The sequence below is a fragment of the Podarcis raffonei genome, chromosome 2 (assembly GCF_027172205.1).
Source record: "Podarcis raffonei isolate rPodRaf1 chromosome 2, rPodRaf1.pri, whole genome shotgun sequence".
NCBI lineage: Eukaryota > Metazoa > Chordata > Lepidosauria > Squamata > Lacertidae > Podarcis > Podarcis raffonei.
The window spans coordinates 77158293-77184346 of record NC_070603.1 but is presented as its reverse complement, the minus strand read 5'-3'; the positions used below and the strand labels follow the sequence as shown (position 1 = coordinate 77184346).

The window sequence follows — 26054 nt, the reverse complement described above, 5'->3', positions numbered from 1 at the left end:
AACTTGTACAACAATAGTATCTCTTTCAGTTATTTCTGCCATTTATTGTCCTCTGCATGAATACACTTAGTGTCAAAAGAAGTCAAAAGTATCTTTCATTTGGAAAGACATCATGTGACAGCCCTTTTGAGAAAGTTTTGTTATATTTACAACTGTGAGAGATACAAGTAACTTCAAGCCCTGACTATAGGATGCCATATTTCTATTAAGAGTATGAAAGGAAGGACTACTCTCGTTTTCCTTGTCCTTTTAAAGCAGTGAATAATACAGAGAATGATGGTTTGCTCAGTTCTGTTCACTAACTCCTCAGTAACCATCTTGCCCAGTGAATCCATGCATATTTGCAATGAGGACATAAGGGATGTTTTCAGCTGAGGGTGTTATCTCGCAAATAGGCTGTTTTGAAGCAGATTAAGTTTTTATGTGTGCACAGTTTGCTACATCAGTTACCGATAGTTTAACTGTGACCTATCTCACACAGTTATTGTGATACTAAAATGTGGAGAGGGGAAACTATGTGTGCTATCTGGAAGAAAGGGGAACAGAACAGAAGTGGACAATGGCTGGTGAGACAACTGGGGATTACCATATTTTTCGCTCTATAACACGCACCTGACCATAACACGCACGTAGTTTTTAGAGGAGGAAAACAAGAAAAAAATATTCTAAATGAAATAGTGGATATATGATTTTTGTGGTTCATGCTGTGGCCACAGACATGTGATCTGACGGTGAGTTTGGGGTAGCCCAATGCAAAAATCCTGAGGATCCATGTGGATCCATGCTTTGTAACCACGGAGGAGGGAAGGAAGGGGAACCATGGATCCTCTGCTCACGACTGCAGCAGATCCCCACCACCACCCGCAGGCATTTGCTCCATAACACGCACAGACATTTCCCCTTACTTTCTAGGAGGAAAAAAGTGAGTGTTATGGTGCAAAAAATACGGTAACTCCTTGGGGAAGTGGCCTTCCTTCCTGAGAAAGAGTCTTTTATAAAAACTTTTATAATAGCAACTGGAACCTTGGCTGATGGTATAGTATATTTCCTTCCAAATAATACTAATGTATTGTTATATATAATTTTAAAAAACCACAATTATTATCAAGGGATTTTTCTGAGTCAGTAAACTGGGTAAGTACTATCATTTGTGTCTGTCCCAAGAGCATGGGAAAAGACATGAAAAAAATTCTAAACTTCTTGGCACCAGTATCTTAACTCTTCCCAACCACAAATTGGATCTTAATTCTTCTTCCACCCCACCCCACCCAATACAGCTATATTTTGTACATTCTTGTGACTAATTAGCATTTAAACTGACAGAACCTAGGCTAATATATTTTTTTGAAGTTATCTATCAGATAAACAATGCTCTAGTAGGTTAAAAACTTTCGATTTTAATCTACAACAGCCTAACACAGCCACACTTCTGGAATCTGCTAATGCAGTGGAACACAGAAGTTTGTATGAACACCAGTCTTAATTATTAAGCATAGGAATGCTAGGCATGGAACAGCCCTTGAAATCCAAGATAACCAACAAGGATTAATGAACCTATAAGGTCTGGTTTTTAATCTAACAAGCAATGCTTACTTCAGATTATTTACAGTTAACCCTTTTCAGTGAGTCCAGCCTCATTGGATGTTCCATGGGTAGGAAAGCCTTGGCTCTGAGGATTGGCACCTCTGCACATTTGTTGCATCTGTGAGATAGTAAGGTAACCTACTACCAACACTGTGTTTCAAAGTTGAGGAAACAGCACATCAATAGAATGGGTTATAGAATTTCATACTCTGGCTTTCCATTAAGGAAATAAATAATGGAGAGTCTTGTGATACCTTGAAAACTAACATATCTAAATAGGGCATAATTGATTGTGCATGAAGTGTCACCTTCAGTTGCAGGTAAAATGAGGGTTCATCTGATGTAGGGGACTCTAGTCCATAAAAGTTTATGTCATATTAAATTATTTTGTTAATCTTTAAGGTGCCAAAAGACTTATTGTTGTTTTTCCAACAAACTAACACAGCTTCCCCTTGGAAATTAAAGGAATTGTGTCTGTAAATGTGTGTTACTTTCTGTAGCTTATAAAATTCTCGGTGGTGGTGGTGTCTACATTTAATATTTTCCATGTGCTGTATACTAAACAATCCTCTAGTCTGCTCTATGAAAAACTGCTGACTATGTAATTGTATTTAAGCTATAACATTCATGTTTTTTAATTTACATTCTTTGTTCAGATGATTTTAATTTAAAAGTCCTTGAGGTTTAAGTCTTAATCCATCACTTTTTCCAGTAAAAGTCACACAAACCCTACGTGTGCTGTTTCTTTCTTGTTTTGTATTGCTGTTTCAGTAGCTACATTTGTTGCGACATGTTAAATTTAAATTTGTGGTACAGAGCTTAAGTAGTCAAATTTCAGATTGCTTTTCTTTGATTCTAATATGTCATGATGACAGCAATAGCACATGGACTGCAAATAATCACACAGCATTCCCATTACAAAATGCTAAATTGTGGTGAAGGGGTGTGACCTGAAAAAGCGATTAATGGATCTTTAACTTTTTCAGACCATAGCACTATAGGAATTAAGAAGTCGTTTTGTACTATCACTTTGCTGTTCCATCCACTTTCTGATGAGATTTTCTGTGCTGAAAAGAATGTGATATACAACTTCCTATAGATATTGACCATTATCCAGCAAAGAGTTGGGTGGATATAAACCTGGTGTAAAAAAATTATGAAATAAGTATACTTCCCAAAAAATTACTACATTTTTATCTGGCCTTTCTTCTATCAAGGAACCCAATGTGATGTGATTTGCCAATCACATCACCAAGGACCCAAAGTATACACGTAAATTCCAGGTGCTTTTCTATCTTGCTTGCTCATCTTCAGCAAGATGGTGGCTTCGTGTGCCTCCAGAATATACCCTGGGATTATGTTACAATTATGCAAAAATCTCCAACTCAATAGATTCTACATTTTACACAACTTTTATGTTGGGAGTGGGAGAGGCACAAAGGTAATAAAAAATAAAAAATCAACTAGCAAGTACAAACTAAAGTTCTTACTCAGTCAGTTTGGTTTTGGCATCTGTTGTAGCTGACAGTGCTTGTGAGACTTGGAAAACAATTCCAGACAGGGCAGTTACTTAATGTTTCTAAAATCCCAGGAACATCCATTTAAACTCTTAACTTGCTACAAAATATAACCAGATCCTGGAAAAATAATGGATTTTCAAATGAAGTGAAGTGTTTGGTTCAACCAAAAATACTTTCCATTTCCTCATCTACTCCAATAACAAAAACGGTGTACATTCTGAGGTGTCTGACATGCACTTTTTTTAACCCAGCTGAGTTGTAGAATGAATCAGTTGCCTACCCTTTAAAAAGTCCTTGAAACTGTAATACAATTGGCACTGAAACTAGAGAAACATATTTTTCATGGATTGTGAAGCATTCACAGTGTTGTTTTTAAAGTTTAGCTTCCCATTTCTCCTTTATTTAGTTAGGTCACAGATTTATTGGATGGAAAATTTCCCTTTAATTTAGGGGTGGCTAATCTTGGCCATCCAGCTGTTACTAGACTCAAACTCCCATCAGCCCCAGCCAGCATGGGCTACAGCCCAGCAACATCTGGCAAGCCAAAGGTTAACCACCTGTTTTAAGCAAAGTCCAATCCACTGTAAGATCAATGCGATTGAAAGGGATTAGGAAAGTGTTCTCATCTGCCTAAGTGGAGTTGTTCAACAGAGGCCTGCATGCCTTCACACATATGACAGCTGAGTCTAACTTTGGAAAGCAGTCTCTGTTGATGATTCTTCTCCATCGCCCTTCTTCTGGTTGTTCTGCATCTGCAGAGGGGGGTGAATATAGGTGATCATTTACCAAATGATAATTGACCACACTGTATGTGACCACCAGTCATCTGTATTCTCCTGACAAGAGATGAGTCGCCACTTTCCAGAAGAGTACACACTTACCAGATATCCCTTGTGTGTACACCATGATAAGTTACTACTCAGCTATTTGCTTTCAGCAGTCTATATAAGAGGAAGGACACCCAACCACATGTCCCACATCAAGCTTATAAGCAGTGTGCTCTAATTACTGGATATCAGTTTTAGGCTTTCAGTTTGGGTGAGTGAGAAAATAATATACACCGCCTGAAAATGCTTTCTCCTGGCACTAGCAAAATGTTTAGAACATTATTTTTATAGCTAGGTGTTCCTAGAGCATCCAGGAGTTTAAGAGCCAGAGCCTAATAAGTTAAATTAGCAATAAGTTAAATTAGTTGTTGCTCAATAGTATTATTGTCTCGACAGCAGCTAGTGGAAGGTAGGTGAGAAGAGATAGGTGTCACATCAATATGCAGCTTCTGCAGACTGTATGGCATCTTCTGAAAGGGAACAAGAAATTGAGGACAGTTACATGAGATCTGGAACAAGCTCTGGGTAGGTTGTCCAGGCCGAGACCTAAAAGCATCTAGGGGTGGCTTTTCCAACTACAGTGTTGCAATGACTGATATGTCTTCTTTCAGAATCACATTTTCTATGCTGACAGGAGAACTTCACTAGCTACAGGTCTTCCCATCAACTTGCAGTGATGGATAAAGATGGACATCATAGAAGTCTCCCTTCTATGCAGACCTTAAAAGGGCAGGATCTCTCTCAAAACTGACAGTTTCAAAAGTTGTTTGGAACAAATATGCATACCACAGCTGGGTTTGTCTGTGTGCTAAACTGAAACATGTGTCTTATTGGAAATCTTCAATTCTGTTTCATCAAATGTGGACCACAGATATTTCTTTGTTATCTCCCAAAGGTGTAGAAACATTAAAAGATGAGTGATTGCTTTTCACCTTGGATATGAAAGTTTTTCCATTCCTGTGAGGAAATCCTAACACAATCATATTTTTTTATCCAGGACTTCTAAGAATGGAGGTTGTCAACATGTGAATCTCTGTTGAAAAATGCCCTGTGAATATTCTAGATCTTTTTGTTGGGGAATCCATTTCCTTTGTCTTAGGAACATGTCAAGGAAGTTGAAGTTGCAAAAATCATCCAAAGTAACCAATGTCTGAAAGCTGTAGCTAGGTTTTTAATTATTTATGGCTTATGCCCAGGACTTGGTGTGAGATGTAAGTGCTATTAAACTAATAATGACCCCAGTGCTATCAAGTTCAACACATATTTATGTGGGGAAATTGCCAAGGAAGTCCAGTAACTTTTGAGTTCAGAAAAGGAAGCTGAAAGGGAAAGTGAAACAGGTCAAATTTCTCTGTAATTCTTGTTAGATACTCTACTCAGCTAGAATGTATACTGCAGACCAGGGCCACAAAGAGTAAAGGGAGCTATCTGGGCACAATAAGGCTTCCTTTGAAAAATAGAAGTTTTGTCTAAATGTAGGGAATAAAAAGAAATACAAACTTTGACAAAAGAAATGGAAACAGACAATAAGGAATGCTGTGAAAAAGTACATAGAAGTTTTCAGTCTCTCATGATAGCAGAAGCTGAGGTCATCCAGTGAAGCTGTACATTGGAAGTTTCAGGACAGTTAACAGGAAATACAATGTCACACACCGCACTGCTTTTGCAGGATACAGATCCTTCTGTAACTCTGCAGGTGGCGAGATTCCTGAATGCGGTTATCTCACACTCAAAAACCACCAAAAAACAACAACAACAGCAAAACTAATCGGACTGTTATGATGAGAGTGCATGTCGGATTTCGTCTTCAGTTTCCCTTTTCCTGTGATCCGTCCCCTGGAGCTCTCCTGGCCCCAAGCTGTCATTTGGCTCTGCTCAATGACCCACCCTTGCATCGTGGTGTTCACCTTCTGTTGTCGGATATATCAGTTTTTATGTCTCTGTGTTTTTATGTTTGTACATATTTTATGGGCTAATAGCCGTAAACAAATAAATAAAAAAAATACAATGCACTGTTACTGTGGAATTCATTCTTAAATATGTTATGATTTATATCAACCTGAATGGCTTTAAAAGAGATTTAGGCACATTCATGGAGGATAAGGCTACCAGTGGCTACCAGTCATAATTTACAAAGAAAACATTTAAATAGCTACCTTTCTACCGGTAGGACTGGGAGGGGGCATGGGCGTGGCCAGGATTTTTGTTAGGGGGCAGGCTTTTGTTAGGGCGGCAGAACCTCAGATAGCATTGGGGGGGCACAGGAAGGAAACAAGGTCTGAAGGGGAAAAATATACAGCCCTTCATCAAAAGATCTCAGGGAAGTTCACAGAATAAAATACAAGATAAAAAACAGCTTAGTCCAGCAGGACTTGATGCAGCAAGACTTATTCAGTGCTTGACTACAGGCCCTCAGCTGAGATACCAGCCAAAGAAAAATGCTATCCTTCTTTCCTTCCTTTGATCCTTGTTCTTTTCTTTAACCATCCAGTTTGTTCCGTACTGGAATAAGATTTCTGAAAATAACCATGAGAAAACCATTGTGGGTTGTTGTGGGTTCCCTTTCTTTGTCTGCCCTTCACCTTCCTTTGCCAGCTCAGTTGCTGACCATTCAAGTTAAGGTTGGAAAACATTTGAGAAAACCCTTCTTTTTATATTCATTGTTTGAAGAAGTGTCAGAGGCTCAGGAGCAGAAGAGCAGGGGAGAGAGCAGATAGAGAGCGGAGGAGAGGAATCAGAGGGGAGCGTAGGGGAATATGACAGTGGACCGAGAGATTCCATGAGCTTCTCCAGCGAATCAGAAGATTCCCAGGAGAGGGCGCCTATGGTAAGGGCGAGGCGAATCCCAGAGGGGACGATCCATAAACAAGGAACCAGAGGGGAGTCCCAAAGGAGTAGCGGAGGAGTAGGGCCAGTTTCCCCACCAGAGCACAGTGGGGGGGAAGAGTCACGTGAGTCAGGACCATCTTCTCCTCCATCGGGGAGTGGGGAGAAGGAGGGAAGGCCAGGTTCAGCTAGCCTCCCCGAAAGGGGGAGCAGTGACACAAGTGTAACGGTCAGAAGGAAAGTGGGAGGCTGCGCGCGCGCGCCAAGTTCAAATGTGGAGGAGCGCGGGACAGCAGAAAACCCGGATTGGGAGCCAGGTCCTAAAGCCCGAAAGAGGGGGGGGGAGGAGTCGGGAGAATCAGCGTCAGAAGAATCTCGGAGGGCAGAGACTCCGACTAGCAGAAGGACCCAGAGAAAGAAGGAACAGAGGAAAAGGTGGAGTAAAGCTAGAATCTTAAGCTGGTGTCAGGGGGGCGGAGATTCAGATGGGACTTCTACGGTCTGACGGATAGATGTAGCGTTGCGCGCTGCACGTCTGGAAATGAGACTGAACTTCAATAAAGACTTTTAAACTTGAGCAAGAAGCAGCGTTGGTCTTGTGTGAGCTGGGACCTTGGGCAGCGCTGACAGTAAGTCCCATCACCTAAAAACTCTGCAAGCTCACGAAGATAGGCAAAGATGACTACAGAGGAAAAAATCAAGCAATTGCAGGAAGCGGTGTCAACGCTCTACGCAGAATTGGCTGCGTCTAAGAAAAAAGAAGGAGAAACAGCTGCGCTCTGCCAGGATCTGCAAGCCAGGTGGGACAAATGGGGAAAGGAGGGGCAGCTGGGAGCCAAGCCGGAGGGAGTTGCCCTCGGGAAAAGGGGGGCAAGCCTGGTGACCCATTTTGACGGGAACCTGCAGCAGTACCCTAACTTCAGAGCAGAAGTAGTTTTCGCGCTCAATTTGCTTCGGAAAGATTTTAGAGATGAGGAGGAGAAAGTGGGTTTCATAATCACTCATCTGCATGGGGAAGCTAAGTCGTGGCTGCGAACCTTGTTACGCGAAAATGACCCCGCCCTCAAAGATTCAAGCGCCTTTATTGGAGCCATGGACGCTTGCTTTAAATCAATGGTGGATGTGGATGTCGCTAGAAGGGAAATGCATGGATTGCGGCAAGGAAAAGCGACAGTGCGCCAGTATCATTCCCGCTTTTTTGGGTTAGTAAATGTGCTGGGCTGGCAGAAGGACTCAGCTGCCGTCAGGGATCTGTTCTGGGAGGGGCTGAATGGAGCCGTGAAAGATGAGCTGGCGAGGGGAGAGAGACCCCAAAATACAACAGAAGTTGTCCAAAGGGCGCTCGCAATTGGGGTGCGCCTGGAAGAACGCCCGTGGAGCAGGGAGCAGGGGGGAAGAGCAAACACGTCAGTTAGAACGACTCCCTTCCTACCCAGAGAGACAGAGCGCGCTCAGTCCACGCCTGCTCTGATGAGGGGGGAGGAGCCAATGGAAATCGGAGGTGCAAGGGCTCAGACAGCAAGCAGAGCCCAAACACCAGGAGCAGTCAAGGCGAAGGCTCCTAGAGGGAGCAGGAAGTGTTACATCTGCGACAGTGCACTGCACATGGCCAAAGAGTGTCCCCAGAGGCTCCAGAAGCACACTGCAGCCTCAGCAACTGTTAAAGGAGCAATTCAGCAGGAGGAGCAGCCCCAGGGAAACGGAGGAGCCTGGTTGGAGACAGAGGCACTGGGGCTCAACCAGGCGAGTCAGTGAAGCAGTCCCCAGAGATTTTGCAGCCCACGGACCCCCTCCCACCCAAACCAGTGGTGCAACTCACTGCATCGCTCCAGCTGCCCGATGGGCTCACCCTGGAGGTCCCTATTACCATTGACTCTGGTAGCAACGCAGACTTTGTAGGGTTGGACTTCGTCAAGCAGCATCGCATAGCACTCCTGCCAGCCACGACGCCCCTAAATGTTGTCACAGTAGATGGCAGGAAGATACTGGGAGGAGAGGTGGTACAGCAGACACCGCCTCTGGTGATGCAAATTGGGAACCACCGTGAAGTCATCAGTTTCAACGTCACTCACCTGTCGGACACGCCCATAGTGTTGGGCATGAGTTGGCTGGATAGGCACAGCCCGGCATTAGCGTGGTACCAGCGGCAATTGACCTTCTGCTCTTCCTACTGCGCAGCGCATTGCATCCAGACCTGCCAGGAAGAGGAGGGGCAAGAGGATGCACCGCAGCTACACCTAGGCATGGTGCAAGCGGTGCCCAACAAGTACAAGGCCTTTTTGGAAGTCTTCTGCGAGAAGGAAGCAGACAAGCTGCCTCCCCACAGACCCTACGACTGCAAGATTGACCTCCTGCCAGGGGCGACGCTGCCGACTGGGAAACTGTACTCCATGTCTGAAGACGAAATGCAAGAACTCAGGGAGTTCATAGATCGCAATTTGAAGCGGGGATTCATCCGGGAATCCAAAGCAGTGGGGGGCAGTCCCGTGTTTTTCGTGAAGAAGAGAGACACGCCCGAACGGAGGCTCATAGTGGATTATAGAATCATCAATTCCAGGACAAAGCCCACAGCATTCCCCATGCCCAAAATTGACGACCTGCTCGCGACGGTGAGGAAGGGGCGGATCTTCACCAAGTTGGATCTACGAGGGGCCTACAACCTTATACGCATGCGGGAGGGCGACGAGTGGAAGACAGCCATGTTTACGCCTTTAGGAACCTATGAATACAGAGTCATGCCGTTTGGTCTCCAAAATGGCTCCCATTGTTTCCAAGCTTTCATGCACCACGTGCTAGCGGGACTCCTCTACAAGAAGTGCGTCTGCTTCTTAGATGATATCCTGATCTTTTCGGACTCGCAGGAGGCGCACGAGGAGGACGTCAAGGAGGTCCTGCAAAGACTACGGGAGCACAGACTTTACGCCAAACTGGAGAAGTGCCAGTTCGACACGACAGAGGTGGATTTCCTGGGCTACAAGCTGTCCGACAAGGGACTTGCCATGGACAGCGCCAAGGTCCGCTCAGTGTTGGACTGGAAGAGCCCGCGCAACCGGAAGGAGGTCCAGAAGTTCGTCGGTTTCGCCAACTTTTATCGCAAGTTCATCAAGGGGTTCGCGAAGGAGACAGCAGCCATCACGGACACCCTCAGCTCCAAGAAGAAGAAGTTCACCTGGACGGACCAGGCGGAGCAGTCCTTTCGGAGGCTCAAGCGTCTCTTCGCGTCCGAAGAACAGCTGCTACACGTAAACCCCAGCAAACCGATGAGGGTTGAAACGGACGCCTCGGACAGAGCGGTGGGGGCGGTCCTGTTGCAGCAAGATCCGCAAGGGGACTGGAGACCGTGCGCATTCTACTCCAGGAAGCTCAGCACGTCGGAGCAGAACTACACCATCTGGGACAGGGAGTTGCTGGCCATTCATGCTGCTTTCAAGGCGTGGCGGCACTTCCTCGTCGGAGCCAGACACACAGTGCAGGTTCGCACGGACCACAAGAACCTGGAGTACTGGCGCACGGCGAAGTTCCTGAACCAGAGACACATCCGCTGGGCGGAGTTCTTTGCAGATTTCGATTTCCGGATAGAATACATCCCGGGAGACAACAACGTCATGGCGGATGCGCTATCCAGGAAGCCGCAGTATCTCGAGGAAGCGGCACCGGCAGCGGCCAAACACATTTTCGCACCAGAGGTGTGGGCGTGCGCTTCAGCCGCAGTGGACCTGGACGCAGTCCGTCGTGCGCTACAGGCGGATTCGTTTGCGCAATCCAAGATGGAGGAGGTGCGAAACGGCACAGCGAGGGACGACGAGTTCCAGATACGCGACGGACTACTCCTCCGCAAAGGGGCTCTCTACGTACCGGGAGACGACCTTCGCGCGAGAGTCTTGCAGCAGCTGCACGACGCGCCCAGCGCTGGGCACTTCGGCAAGGACAAGACGGCGGAATTAGTCACCAGGGACTTTTGGTGGCCCAAGGTGCGGGGAGAAGTTGCGGATTACGTTTCCAGGTGTGACACCTGCCAAAGGGCCAAGCCAGTACACAGGAAGCCGGCGGGTCTGCTGGAACCGCTGCAGACGCCGCTCGAACCATGGGAGAAAGTGGCCCTGGACTTTGTTACAGATCTGCCCAGTTCGCGCGGCAAAACAGCGGTACTCGTGGTCGTAGACCTCTTCACCAAGATGGCGCATTTCATTCCGTGCGCGAAGGTGGCCACAGCGGAACAGACCGCCAAGCTGTTCATAGACCACGTTTTCAAAGCTCACGGCCTGCCGCGGTCCATCCTGTCCGACCGGGGTCGCCAATTCATCTCGAACTTTTGGCAGAAGCTGCTGGGCATCCTGAACGTCAAGATCAACTTAGCGTCGGCAAGACACCCGCAGACCAACGGACAAGCGGAGAGGGTCAACGCCATCATGCAGCAGTACCTGCGATGCTACGCCAATCAACAGCCCTCGACCTGGGTGGACTACCTACCGCTAGCCGAGTTTGCCTACAACAACACGAAGCACGGGTCTACAGGGGTGACACCGTTCTTCGCCAACAATGGGCGCCACCCCAGAACCTTCCCGGGGTTGGAGACCGAGGCAGAGGGGGAGCCACGGGGGGCAGAGCACTTAGCCGCAGAGTTACAGGAGGTCCATGAGCAACTCCGAAGGCACTTGGAACTCGCGAAACACGCCTACAAGATGCAGGCAGACAGGCACAGGAGGGTTGGGGAAGACATACAGGTAGGGGACTGGGTCTGGTTAGCAGCTCAGGCAGTGCCGGCCAGAACGCTAGCTAAGAGGAAGCTAGGACACAAGCAGCTGGGACCTTACCAGGTCGCGGCACAAATCAATCCAGTGGCCTACCGGTTGACACTCCCGGAGGGCTCCAGAATGCACCCAGTCTTTCACAGGTCAGTGCTCACGCCTTACAAGGCGCCCCACAGGTTTCAGGCGCCAGGGAACGCACCAGCTCCACGTAGCCCATCGCCAACAGGGGAGGGACCACAGAGGGCGACGCCACTCAACGAGGTCACAGAGATTTTGGACTCCAGATGGGGGGAAGAGGGAGTTGAATATCTCCTCGCCAGGGAGGGTACTCCGGCCAGCGCCAACGAGTGGGTGCCTTGCTACGCCGTGGAGGAGCACTATCTCAAAGACGAGTTCCATTCGATCTTCCCACACAGACCCATGCCGGCGGAGTATTTCGACGACTGGCTTTTCACACCCACACTGTCAGCCAGCACGTTCCAAGGTTTCTCCTCAGATGAGGAGCCGACGCCGGGGATGAGCTCCCCGGAGGGGTCGCTCTCGGGGTTTGCCACGGACCGCTCCTATTGGTGGGACACTCAACCAGAAGTGGGGTGGAGCAGGGAACTGCTGAGGGGGCCCTTGCACACAGCCTCACCCGAGGGACCGGGTGGAGAGGAGGACATGGACGTGTGGGGGGAGGATCTTGGTTTTGAGCACGACAGCAGAGAAATGGAAGCAGGGGAAGTCGACGTCGACGAACCCATCGTGGGGGGGCCTGATCCCGCGGGCCGGTTGCACACCAGGGGGAGAGAACAGAAGCCAGCACTCACACCCCCAGCGCTGGAGCACCTGGAACCCACACCCGAAGAGGGGGAGGGGGGAAGGGGGGGCTTCGAGGGGGGGATGGATGTCAGAGGCTCAGGAGCAGAAGAGCAGGGGAGAGAGCAGATAGAGAGCGGAGGAGAGGAATCAGAGGGGAGCGTAGGGGAATATGACAGTGGACCGAGAGATTCCATGAGCTTCTCCAGCGAATCAGAAGATTCCCAGGAGAGGGCGCCTATGGTAAGGGCGAGGCGAATCCCAGAGGGGACGATCCATAAACAAGGAACCAGAGGGGAGTCCCAAAGGAGTAGCGGAGGAGTAGGGCCAGTTTCCCCACCAGAGCACAGTGGGGGGGAAGAGTCACGTGAGTCAGGACCATCTTCTCCTCCATCGGGGAGTGGGGAGAAGGAGGGAAGGCCAGGTCCAGCTAGCCTCCCCGAAAGGGGGAGCAGTGACACAAGTGTAACGGTCAGAAGGAAAGTGGGAGGCTGCGCGCGCGCGCCAAGTTCAAATGTGGAGGAGCGCGGGACAGCAGAAAACCCGGATTGGGAGCCAGGTCCTAAAGCCCGAAAGAGGGGGGGGGAGGAGTCGGGAGAATCAGCGTCAGAAGAATCTCGGAGGGCAGAGACTCCGACTAGCAGAAGGACCCAGAGAAAGAAGGAACAGAGGAAAAGGTGGAGTAAAGCTAGAATCTTAAGCTGGTGTCAGGGGGGCGGAGATTCAGATGGGACTTCTACGGTCTGACGGATAGATGTAGCGTTGCGCGCTGCACGTCTGGAAATGAGACTGAACTTCAATAAAGACTTTTAAACTTGAGCAAGAAGCAGCGTTGGTCTTGTGTGAGCTGGGACCTTGGGCAGCGCTGACAAGAAGTCTAGCATTTTATTTGCCTACAGCCTTTGCAAAAATAGTCTGTGTTGTCAGTGGAAGTTTCTGTAAGCAAATTCCAAACACTGGGGGTTCTATAGAAGACTCTGCCGAGGAGGAAACTCCTCATGTACTGGAAAAGTCCAGTACATAAACACCTCTAGATCATGACCCAAATCTGACGACTTAGGTAACCACAATTTGAATATGTCACAAAATCATATGCATACTGCAGTTTGCTGTGTTTTATTGGGAAGAGGGAAGGGTGGACTTCCCTGGGCCTAGGTACTGAGCATCATAATTTTGCATCATAATCTTCCATTCTTTTCTCACTGTAGTAAAATACCATACTAATTATCTGCCTTTTTTGTAATAAATCTCTTGTCACTACTCAGTTCAGTGCAAGATCTTTTGTTTTTCTTGTTCATATGGATTCCAGCAGCAAGGTCCGCACATTACACTGAGATCCCAGTTTAATGTATTGTATTCCCAAGCAACAATAAAAGGGAGCATGTGGTAGCGATTTCTGTTTGCCAGATGTAGATAGGATCTTGCAAAATGATTTGTCTCCAGTGCACTTCAAAGAAACATCCTGACCCTTTATCACTACCATTTATTCTCTTCCTGCTTTGATCTGTGTAAACTAATTTAAACTAGTTTCTTTTCACATTTCACAAGATTTCTTACTCTGTAAACCAGCCAAATATCAAGCAGGAAGAAAGTGGTTTGTTTGTTTGTTTGTAATGTGGGTTGGTTTTTTTGTAAACACATCATAGCAATTTGAGGATCTTCAGCTTAGATCATGCTTATTAATGCAGCAGTTACTCAGGAATAATAGCTCCAGTGATCACTTCAGTTTGTTTGTTTATATGATCAGGATATAAATCCAAGTACTGTACAGTGTAAAAAAAAGGATGCAATTCAAAGTTCTCTGCAAGCATGGTAAACTGAAAGTGATCTAATACACACACAAGTAATTATATGAGAATTCATTTCATGACACTCATATAAAGTTCCCTGTAGAAGTATTTGCTTCCTCTTACTTGGACACAAAATAAAGAATAATGGAAAGGGTTTTTTTATCATAGCAGAAACAGTCTGCTGTACTTGGACTTTTTTCCAGTGAATGTGGGTGTATGGTAATATTTATTTATACATAGATACATACCCCACCCACTCTGGGCGGCTCCCAACAGAATATTAATAAAAAAGTGACAACATCAAACATTAAAAACTTCCCTAAACAGGGCTGCCTTCAGCCCTATCTTAAAGTCAGATAGTTGTTTTTATATTGTTAAATCCAGACTTGGTGAGAGTGGAAATCCACTAACTGAACAACTCTGTTGGAGGAAAAGTGGGGAGGCCATATTTGCCAATTTCCCTACAGCCCCCAATGCCCAACTAAAACCTGCTACAGAGGGTTGTGGGGAGGCCATACCAGAGGGTTGCACGAGGCACTGGCAAAAAATCACCTTGTCTCATTATGTCCAACCCTTAAGAATTTTTCTTCAAGTGGTCTTTTGTGCAATCACAATTGTTGTATCATCATCTGTGCACACTACACGTTACCCATCAGAAGGCCCTGGAATTCTAGTTCAAACCATGGGCACAGATGCCTTGGGGAACTACATTTCACAAGTATCTGCTGCCTCAGATCATCCTAAGTCCTGGAGAGGGAGGCCTCATAAAGAGGCTTCCAAAAAGATGTTCCTTCTCACTACCAGGCTGAATCTATGTTCAATCTAGAAAGATCATAACTTGGTGGTAGACCACATGCTATGCATACTGAAAGGGGCAGATTCAATCCCTGGCATCTTCAATAAAAGGAATAAGGTAGCAGATAACAGAAGACTCCTGCCTGATACTCTGGAGATAAACCACCAGTCAGATGAAACAGTAATGGAATAGATGGACAAGCAGTCTAAGCTGGCTTATCACAACTTTCCTACATTGCCCTTATGTTCAGAATTGTATTTATTTACTAGATGTAAATAACTCCTTTTCAACTGGAGTCCTCAGAACAGCTTACAACTTTTATGAAATGCAAATTGATATGTAAAAAGCCAAACAAAATGAGTGCGTCTGGAGCAGGCATCTGATGTCTGTCTCCTCCTTGTATCTTCTCACAGGGCAGTTGGTAATAGGTGGCCTGGAAGGCAGGGAGGCCGCCTGCAGCAGGGACCCCATCTTCCAACAGAGAAGCTGGCATTAGGACTTAGATGTAGATCTTTTGCTATGCTAGGCCCTAGCCTCTCTGTCTTCAGCAATTTTTCAGAACATATGCAAGTATAATAATTACCTGAAAATCACAATTGTTGGATCATCATCAGTGTCCAGAGTCTACTCAATATTACTTCATATTGAATCTCAACTCATGTATACTTCCGGGGGGGGGGCAGGCAGGCTATAACTAATATTTGGCTTATCAGTAGGATTGTACTATTAATATCTTTACAGACTGGCTATAGTATTGTCTTTTTTTACATTTAATAGAACAAGTATCCTGATGTTGTAGTACTTCCCGAAGGATCATCTGGAGATTACATGATCTTAAGAAGTGCTAACCTTCCTGGGTAAGGAAGCTTTATGATACACATTAATGAAAGTTGTTGATGAATGGTCATAGTTATAAATTATAAGTGGAATTTATTTATTTATTCTGTTTACAGCCTTTCCTTCCTTCCAAAGGAGGCCAAGGCAGCAACTGCATAGAAACTGACATAATGGAAAAGTGGTGGTAGTTTTTCAAAGGTTCACAGTATTGAAACATGATGACACAATTTGCTGTACTTGAAACTGATGGCAATAGAAATATTATTGATTGAGCAGGAACACATATTTTAGCAGGGGAAATTTCTCAAAATAAAATCTCTTTAGAATCTGCAAAATGCATTTCTTCAAAATGCAGACTAAGGTGAGTTTCATAACTTTACCTGCTTCAACATTTGAAAGTAAATTAATGATTTGGTTCATAGTCTTCGCTAAAAAGATGTTGAAATCCTCAAAGTGGATTTACAATTTCTAGCATTTCTTATAAAGGCCTCAAGGCCATGATAAAAGTCTAGTACCAGAAAGTACGCACCCTTCATTATTTTGTTTGACAACTCAGTCATTGTAAGTGCCCTTCCATATTCCATAGTGCACTTCTCCTATGAGCCAACCTTCCTTTACATGAATAAATTGCAATAGGTAGGTAAGTCTTGGAACAGGAAATTGCTTTCATTGCAACTGAGCTTGCCCAGCATTAATGTGCCTTAGCAGGATATGGTTGAGGTGGTAGTCCTGGTGTACAAAAGTGTGTTTAGCAACTACACAATTGGTACCAGGCACGTCTCTTGAAGGGGTAACTGTAGGGTTTTCCTGCCTCTGAAAGCAGCAGCCCGAAGAGAAAAGGCTGAAAAAGACTTAAGAGCAAAATAACATTCTTCCTTAGCATCAGAAATTCTGCAGCAGCAGGTATACATACACCTAGTAGTGTGTATTTGCTAACTGCAGAGTTTTTTGCAATACAGAATTTGACCTCTGAAGCTCTGACATTTAATATCATTTGCCTTTTATAGACTTGAGTTAATTATTGTTTGGAAGATATATGTAGATGAAGGAGGAAAAGTTACACCAGTCTTGGATCTCCTCCCCAAAATACCAATGTCAGGTATGCTTACACAGTACTGTATAAAGTATTTCTTTCCTTGTTCCAACCATTTAATTCCAGCTTCATGCTCTCTCTGAAAGTCTTCTTGCTTTGCATTCCTGAAAGTACATCCTGCAAAACATTCATTGTCTTGATAACAGTATTCTTTTGGCAGCACTTAAAGACGAACTACACAATACATATTAATAACAAGAATAAAGTCCTCGTTCGCTTTGTTTTAAATAGAAAGCAACTTATTTAGCCTTTTCTCTGCAAAGAAAAAGCATCTTGGAGACACACACACACACACACACACACCCTTCCTGCTTCTCTGCCCCAAGCTTCAGCTTGCTGAGATTAGCTCAGTTTAGTTTAATGAAGCCCCCAATGGGTTTAGTATGTCACACTTGCATATAATATGTAGTTCAACAAAATCCGCATCTGTTTATTAAATGCCTACAAAGACTTTGCTGGCTAGTTCAGTTGGTATGTGATGTTCAGCTACTTTCCTCCTGCTTCTTGGCCCTTGTTATTCCCTGTAGGCTATCAGATCAAAATACAGCTGTGATAGTAGTACGCATGAAGCCTTGACTACTGCTTCATTTGTGTCTTTCTTGTTTAAGGGGAGTAATCTCCACTGGATCCACTATAATACTACACAGTTTAGGGAGGTAGTCCAAGAAGGAAATTCTTTAAGCCACCAAATAACCAGTTTACTTCTCTCAGTTTCAGTATTTTCAACTGAGAATGTAAGGCTGGGGACCTGAAACCCCTTTTGAAAGTCTGATTTTTAGTAAAGAATTGTAAAGGATAATTGTCCCATTCATTACCTATCAATTTACAACTAATGGGGGGGGGGAGATACTGGGTTGCAAGTTTTCACTTCACTCAGTATAGGCTCTCATCTTGCCAAACTTCCTACATAAACAGACATTCAAGACCTACAGGGTTTAATTACTTTCAACCAATAGCTGATTTTCTCCATATTTTGTTTGAATTGTCCCCAAATTTAGAAATGCTTGAATATTGGTATTGAGTAGTGTGAACTAAACATCAAGTTTGTTTGGCATTTATCCAGAAGAGCAAAAATATTAATTATAAATCTCCTGTATTGAAGGAGTGGAATCTCTGTGACACAGAGACTAGCCAATCTGACAAGAAATTTCAGAGATGGCAAATAATGAACACACATTTCAAGAGTTTATGGTTGCCCCTTATTACAACTTGGCTATTAATATTTGCAATTTCCATTATACATTTATTATTTTTATAAAAAAGTAACTGACCTAATTTTGCTTGTTTTAAGCAGCAGCCCGTTCAAGCATCTAACCAAGTTATGACCCCTTTTCAGGCTGGATAGCTCTTGGGGGCTGCATTTTAGCTGTGGGTAGAGTCAGACCCTAAAGCAAGAACACGCACCCACAGCCCATGTAGATCAGTGGGGGGATGGGTTTCGTTCATCCCCATTGGAGTGAGGAAATGATGGAAAAGAAGTGGGGGGGACAGGGAGATCATCTTTTCTCCACTCAATTTCTTTAGACCTGCCACTGATTTTCAACCACTACCATTTTCTTTAGCCAGATGCCCAATATTTCCTGTCTTCAACACCTCATTTTCCTTTTTCTTCTGTGAAAATTCTGGCAGTGTTGCTCCTTAGGCAGTTTGGCAAAGCCACAGAGGCAATACAAATTATAAATATTAAATGTTTGCAACAGTTGGCAAGTTATAATTAGATAATTATGATATGGCATGCATCCTATTAGTTATCCGTTAGATGCCCCCTACATCGATTTTGGACTGCAAACTTTACGCTGAAAATCATTATCAGGAAATTAAAATTTAAACCATCCTGGGGTAATATACAGAAGCCAGGGATTGATTCACCCTGTGAGGCTGCTATGCAACTTCATACGGCATACCTAGTTCATCTATTTATTTTCTTACACTCAAGCCACATTCTTGAGTGTGGAGGCAAAGTGTCTTTAAAACTACCAAAGCTTAGAATAGGACAAAGATAACTACAGTGATAGACATGCTAGATGTTGAGAGCAGACTATATATATTTAGTGTACCTATAGGCCTGTGCAGTTGGGGTAGAACTGATAGTTCTAGTGCCCCCCCTTTTCTTTAGGGAGCCTCCCTTCAAGAAAGTATCCAAGCCACCAAACCAAAATATCCTTCCAAGCCCATCTCCCAGTTTGCAAAGGGTAGCATAACCAGCATAATCAAAAACTTCAGACTTCTAGGGAAATAACAGGAATGCACTCCCACCATCTACCTCCCCTTATAGGTAATCCAGTAGGCAACTAAAAGTACATAGCCAGGCTTAGTTTATCCACACCTGAGAAACAGTACAAATCCTAATGACACAGAGGTAGAAATGGGTTGTATACTGCTAATGTAAAAAAGTATTTTCTTCCTAAATACAGATGAATGCATAAATTCTGGACCTCATTCAAAATTGCAGTGCTAGACCATTTCAAGTCATTATTAGTATTTAAAGTGAATTGTTAACTCCATTTTTTTCCTCTTACAGTGGTGGAAGCTAACAAGTTTGCATCAGATGCTCCGTACTGCTTCAGAAGTCTACTACATGTGCTTGGAATACAAGCATGCATTGAAACACTTATCAAGTCACTTTGCAATGATAAATGAATACCAGGACAATAAAATATGCATCTATAGTTTATTGAATATAAACATTAAGTTATTTTTCATTTAGAAATCAAACCCATAAAACATGCTATCTGTACAGTTATGGCACATATATATATATAAATCATCATGACAAATAAATACAGCCATTTTAAATACAAAATGCCAAATAGATAAGTGAATTTTATTTTTAAAAAGTTAACTTTCTGAATCAAAGTGGTTTCTCCCCCCCCCCCCTTCAATAGCATTTCCTAGAACCTCTTCAGATTGACCTGGTAAACTCAAGTTTATAAAAAGTGACAGTTTCTGTTCACAGCTGTATATGCAACAGATTCTTAGATTAGAAATGACACTGAAAAGTTAAATGAAAGGAAGTTTCAAGATGCAAAAAACTTCACTCAGTATCGCAACTGCTTCTTTCCTCAATCAGTGATTAAAGGCAAAACCAGGTTTATCAAACCTTTCATAAAATAGAATTGTGAAATTTTAATTTACAATGGATCAGAAGGCATAGCTACAATTTACAAAATGTAACCTATTTATTTTTAGTCCCAGGATTGCTTATAATGAAAATAGCAAGGTCAAGATCATTGACCCACATACAACTTATCCCATGTACTTGCGGTTTTTTTGCTTTCCAAGTTAAGTAGCACAACCATTTCAAAGGTCTCCCTGCTCTTTTTGAGTGCCGCAACAGTATTTGCATAAAAGCAAGCTTTGTAGCTGTTCTCAAAAGGTGGAAACCTAGTCCTCAAGCAAACCCCTTAAACAGCAATTTAACTCACTTGACTCCCTGGCCCTAGATTATAAATGTAGAATTTTACCTACTTCTGATCAGTTAGTTCTGACCAGAATATGCAAAATCAAATAAGCATTGCTGCACATCTATTTGTGCCATTGCCTTGTTTTGCTTATTGCTTCAGGAATATGGGAATGACAGTCTTCCTTGCAGAACCTTTACATACCAAGAGGAAACCTGATATAAGATATTACCTGACACTTCAGTCAGCTAACAAATTTAAGTACTGATTGTAACCAACCATTAGGCATAGCAGTTTACTAACTTCAACCTAGTTATAAGTCTTATTCTAGATAAATGCCTTAACCTGCAGTTGGGTTCCTTGACATCCTGTGAATTGAGGTCTGTAACCTCTATATAACCACATATTATAATTAAGCTGCACAGCTACCACAAGACAGTTTTTAGAAGTAATGGGAATGAATAGAGACACTAACAAAATTATGTTCTGTGTAAGATGAGAACAAGTATTCAAATTATACAAGTTTTGAAATGTTACCATTATATTTAATGTTAACTGTAGCAGCTTAATTGGTAATGGCAAGAGTATTCTTTTAGATTTTTAGGGATAGATACTGTACCTTAAAAACAATGAATAAACTGGATCACTGATGACACACACAAAATGTCAGTTAGAACATAAATGCCTACAGTTGAATATAGATACTAATTTTTGAATGGCTAAAGCAGCTTAAAATCTGGGTTTCTCACAGATAGCCTTCACCCACTTCAAGTATCTTGCCCCCAGGCAACCCCTATGAAAGTTTCTCCTGTTCTACAAAAAGCCCATGACATGACTTGCCTTTCCAGCATTTTGAATTCAGAGGCTCAAGTCACGCAGCCAGAATAAGAACAGTAATATTCCTATACAATAAGAGAAGCCTATTGCCATTGCACAGCACAGTGGGAAAATAGTCTGAGCAGATGAGCCCTGCAGCCTGCCAAACCTGAGGCATATATCCTATTATCTGTATGCAAGATAGGGTAAGAGACAGTAATAATCATGCACAGGCACTTCTAGAGAAAATGCTCCTTGCTAACTAATAACTAATGTGAGGTAAGTTTCAAATTCATAGAGTTCACTTTGAGGAACATCTCAATTAGCAATGACTTTATTTTACCCAGCTCTGGGAGAGTTGCAGGTGTTTAATGTAGAAGGCGGAAATCAACAAAATATTAAGTACAAAACTTATCACTCATGGGCAGGGATAATAAAGCCACTCTTTAACTTCACAAATGCTTCCCACAGCAGCAAAACACAGGATGGCTTGCTTTACTGGAAGGTTTCTGTATATAAATCAGGCACATGTATAGTTACTTTACATGGAGTTAAAAATATCGGGGGGCGGGGGGACAATTGAATGTAATTGTGTTAACACTGGACCATTTGAAAGAGCTTCATAATTAAATCGTTCTAGTGAACTTTTAAAAGCAACACCTATTTGAGTAAGGAAGAGCTGGTTTAGTTTGATAAGGCTGTTTTTCTCAATATCATTAAGTTTCCTTTGTTTTGTAAGTTTACTCGCATGTATTCCAATCGCTTTTTTAGAATGGCCACTACAATACCATTTTTGGAAACAACCAAACTCATATTTTGTCACAAGATTAAAAAATATTAAGATTCAAGCTGAAAACCTAGGCAGCACCATATATCCACTCTCCAGCTTAATAACTAAATAGGCGCTGGTTCACTTTTATAATTAATTTGAGCAAGTGCTATTCAGCAATTCACATACTATTGTTTGCAAAGTTTCATCTGCAAACCTCATAGGAACACTGGTTCCCTGCATTGAAGAATTAAATTCAAGATACTCACTTCTCTGCTTCATACAGTAGTCATTTGATTCAAACTTAACTACTTTCCCAGCAACCAGTTTACTAAGGGTTTGTAGGGTGCATATGTCTGTCTAACTCTTTTACCATAAATACATTCCTTCAAGGTAGTCTGAGTGGTATTCTGTGTTTCTGAAAGGCAGATAAATTTAAAGCACAACTAAAAATAATAGAAAACCAACATAACTTAATTATTCCCATTCTGTGTTTGATAAATATTTAGCCAGTTACATTTTATGGAGAAGTAGTGTGCAGTCTTCATTTTCTTTCAAGAGATTTGACATCACCGAGTCGTCTTTGGCCTGTGTGTTCTTCAAATAGAAGTTTACTATCTTCCTATCAAGTTTGTACTGATGGTGAATGCTTTCATATGGCTTAAGGTCTAGGTCCAAGACGGAGACGGAAAAGGTGAATCTTGATTTAGAAGTTAGAACCAGTGGCCTCTGCACTGCACTGTAGTTTGAATTTAAAAAGAGAAGTTACTTCTTGTCCCAAGAAAAAAATCTGACATCAATGGACTTTTTAAAATCTTCTACACATGAAAAAGTTTACCCATTACCTAATCATGACCAGCTTCAGCTGATGCTGCATTTTTGAAGTAGCTGTGGTCTTAAATAAGATACAGCTTTTCCAGTCCAAAATGTGGTGGAATGAAAATTTAGTTGATCATGTTGATCATTTTCCACCTAAGTTTATGCCAAGCATCCCTAAATTGTTATACCACCAACACTGCCATAAAAATGAACTGCACTGAGATGTTAGCAATCTGCTTACTTAAATTTAAGTCACCATTTTCACCAGATTATATTGCATCAGTTATAACACAGGGAGAATATATAGTATTAGTAATCATTTCCCTAAACCAAGACATTTAGGTCTTAAATCTGAAGAAATAAAGATCTGCATAGAAGTTAATATAGCAGTATGTCCTGTTACATAAATTTTGTTCTGATATGTAAATGATATAGCTGTGGTCCCATGAGGCATTTCTCTAAGATTCCCTGGTAAGTAAAGTCATTCATTCTGGTGTTACCATACCAGTACAGGAATGTGTCAAGTATTCCATTCATTTATGTGCCCCGACACTGCAGATAGAAACCAGCATTAATGGCTAGTCCCTTGGAAGGTGCATCATCGTGCAGTTCCTAACCACAATATGAGACTCCCATCCTCATGGGACAAAGAATTTACCATTATTCCCTTACTGGCATAGGAGCAGGGAGCAGAAGCTATGCTGGTAAATTTTGATTGAGTAAAGTTCTTTAAGTGGTTGGTAGATGTGCACACAAGGTTTTCCAGAAGAACCCCTATTTATATGTTTTAACTGTTTCCCTAACTGAAAATATATATAAATTTCAATGTAACTACCATAATTATATTTTAAATTAAAACCAGAGCCTTTCTAGAGACATTCAGAACTTTGCAAAGTGAGTGAGAATGTAGCAGACATACTTATCAATGACTGGCCACTGCTGACAGAGCAAGAGGCAAAATGAAGGAGTTCCCCTCAAGGAAAGAAGTGCCCATTGGCCAGTACATATGGGTGTCACCCCAAGCATTCTAATATGTCACAAACCTCTTGACCAAGCTATGTGTACTATTAATACATCTAAAAAATAGATTACTATGTTTTCAATAAAGGCTGTCATAGGCATCATCACTTTTGCATGCTTTTAGTTGAATGGGGTTTGGAGCTTCAATTATGATCAATGGACAATAAAATTTGAACCAAAGCAGCATTAACTTCAGTGTATACCGATCATTCTGAAGAGTGCAGACAGAGAACCTTCAAGAAGCATGCATAACATTCTAGATCATGGGTGTCAAACACAAGGCCCGCGGGCCGAATCCGGCCCGCCAGACCTCATCATGTGGCCCGTGTAGCCGCCGCCGGCCGCCAGCCTTCACCTTTTATTCTCGCTTCTTTTTTTTTGACACAAGAAAGCCGCCTCTTCAGCGCATGCGCGGCAGCCTACAAGCTAGAGAACATCTGCCCTCTAGCAGTGCTGGCCATTCTATACAGGAAACCTCCACTTTACATGCATTCAGGAAACCTCCACTTGTTTTTATATTGAGCGCATGCCATCCTGTGATGTGACAGATCCAACAGCTGCCTGAACCCTTCTCTCCTGTACTGTAAGTCCTACAGATACAACCGGCCCTTTGAGGGTGACCAAACTGCTGATGCGGCCCCCGATGAATTTGAGTTAGACACCCCTGTTCTAGATCATCTTACCATTCATCCTGCTGACAAGGAGAGAGGGCAATCATAATGGAGCAGTCCTTTGCTGTCATTGCAACTCTGTACTGCTGAACCTGCAACAAAATGAAGACAGGACTCATCTAACAGACAATTACTTAAGAATTATAATGCTAACTCAGCCAATCACAAATGCAAGCCAGCCTCTTATGTCTGCCACACAATTGCCCCTGCGTAAGATATTGTGTGGCAAAACAATAGTATAAATCTTGACCTCCTGTACACATAGATAAATACTGCAAGGGTCTGCCCCCATTTCCATTTTGCCAGTTGATACGATAACAGAAACAGCTGCTGGCCACTGTTGATTGTACCCATATATTATCTGGGGTATGAAAGTGTCCCTTTCTTGTATTAATCAAGGAAGAGGAATCTAAGTACAGTGGTACCTCAGGTTACATACACTTCAGATTACAGACTCTGCTAACCCAGAAATATTACCTCGGGTTAAGAACTTTGCTTCAGGTTGAGAACAGAAATCGTGCAGCAGCGGCACAGCGGCAGCAGGAGGCCCCATTAGCTAAAGTGGTGCTTCAGGTTAAGAACAGTTTCAGGTTAAGAACGGACCTCCGGAACGAATTAAGTACTTAACCCGAGGTACCACTGTAGTTATTAGGAAGCAGGGCATGCTGCTGGCCCTAGCCCTACATCCATACATTATGCCAATGAAGCCGATGTGTAGGCTTTCATGCAGTCTGAATGGAAACATATACATATAGAGAGACCTATGCATGCAAGCCTTCCCCTGGTCAGACACCAACTCTGCATGGATGCCAGAGGCTGCCCCTTACCCACATGAATTGGTCTTATGTTCCTCTACACAATCCTGTACATTTATATATGTTTGGGAATTTGATCAAGCAAAAATCAGATTGTATTCATGCTGTTGTCAAATTATGCCACTGGTAGGCCACACAGGTATAGGTACATTGACTTCATGGAATATTTCACTGTACTCCAAGTAGCCAAGTAATTGACAACATTACAACCCTACCTCTGTTCTACTGAGCCACATGTTGGAGCCTACAACACTAGTAAGCAGCAGAGAAATATCAGCCAACACATTTAGCAGACAATTTTATTCTCAACATTAATACACCACTTTTCCTCAAAGTTGCTAATAAAACCAAGTCATAAAACAAAAAAATTAAAGCAGTACTTACACCTGGAGCCTTATTAGAGCTTTAACATGTGCCGGCTCCAGACTTATCTTTGGCCGAACTTTGCTAACTGGAGGCTCCCACTGACACAAGGGGAAGGGGCAATTTTTGACACCAATTCCTCCTACCTGCAGCATCCTATGCTGAATGAAAACAAGCTCTGGAGAGTCAGAGTATTCCCTGGAATAATGTGAGAGGTAGTGTAGAGATGGCAGGGGTAGTGTGGGGGATTGCTCAAAATTGCCTTCCATTTCCCGCCACAAGAGTGTCCAATTAGAATGTTAGTCTCTATTTATATAGCACACAAATGATGCTGTGATCCATCACTTCTGAGTCACGTAAGCACATAAAGAATTCAAGCATAGGTGGATGGCTTCATTGGTTCCAGGGGCAATGTGGGAGAAAGCACTCAGGTTGCATCAAACGCATCAGCCCCAATACGCGGCAAGGTCAGATGAAGCCCTGTTCCACTTCTAATGCAGAGTGAAATGATTGAGTGGTGGCTATTAACACCAGCATTTTACTTACTAAAAGAAA

The 26054-nt window shown here is 43.4% G+C and overlaps 2 protein-coding genes across 5 annotated transcripts in view; one reads left to right on the top strand and one right to left on the bottom strand.

Moving 5' to 3' along the window:
- Nucleotides 1–19510, top strand: part of CENPP (centromere protein P) — a 163056-nt gene extending 143546 nt beyond the window's left edge. For both annotated transcript variants that reach the window (XM_053377640.1, XM_053377641.1), the window contains exons 7-9: nucleotides 15673–15752; nucleotides 16740–16831; nucleotides 19347–19510. In XM_053377640.1, the coding sequence (XP_053233615.1) occupies nucleotides 15673–15752; nucleotides 16740–16831; nucleotides 19347–19465 (291 nt within the window). In that variant the 3' untranslated portion in view covers nucleotides 19466–19510. The remainder of the gene's footprint in view (nucleotides 1–15672; nucleotides 15753–16739; nucleotides 16832–19346) is intronic.
- IPPK (inositol-pentakisphosphate 2-kinase) overlaps nucleotides 19483–26054 on the bottom strand; it is a 31358-nt gene continuing 24786 nt past the window's right edge. For all 3 annotated transcript variants that reach the window (XM_053377630.1, XM_053377632.1, XM_053377631.1), the window contains 2 exons: nucleotides 24334–24413; nucleotides 19483–22550 (listed from right to left, as the gene is read on the bottom strand). In XM_053377630.1, coding sequence (XP_053233605.1) covers nucleotides 22325–22550; nucleotides 24334–24413 — 306 coding nt within the window. In that variant the 3' untranslated portion in view covers nucleotides 19483–22324. The remainder of the gene's footprint in view (nucleotides 22551–24333; nucleotides 24414–26054) is intronic.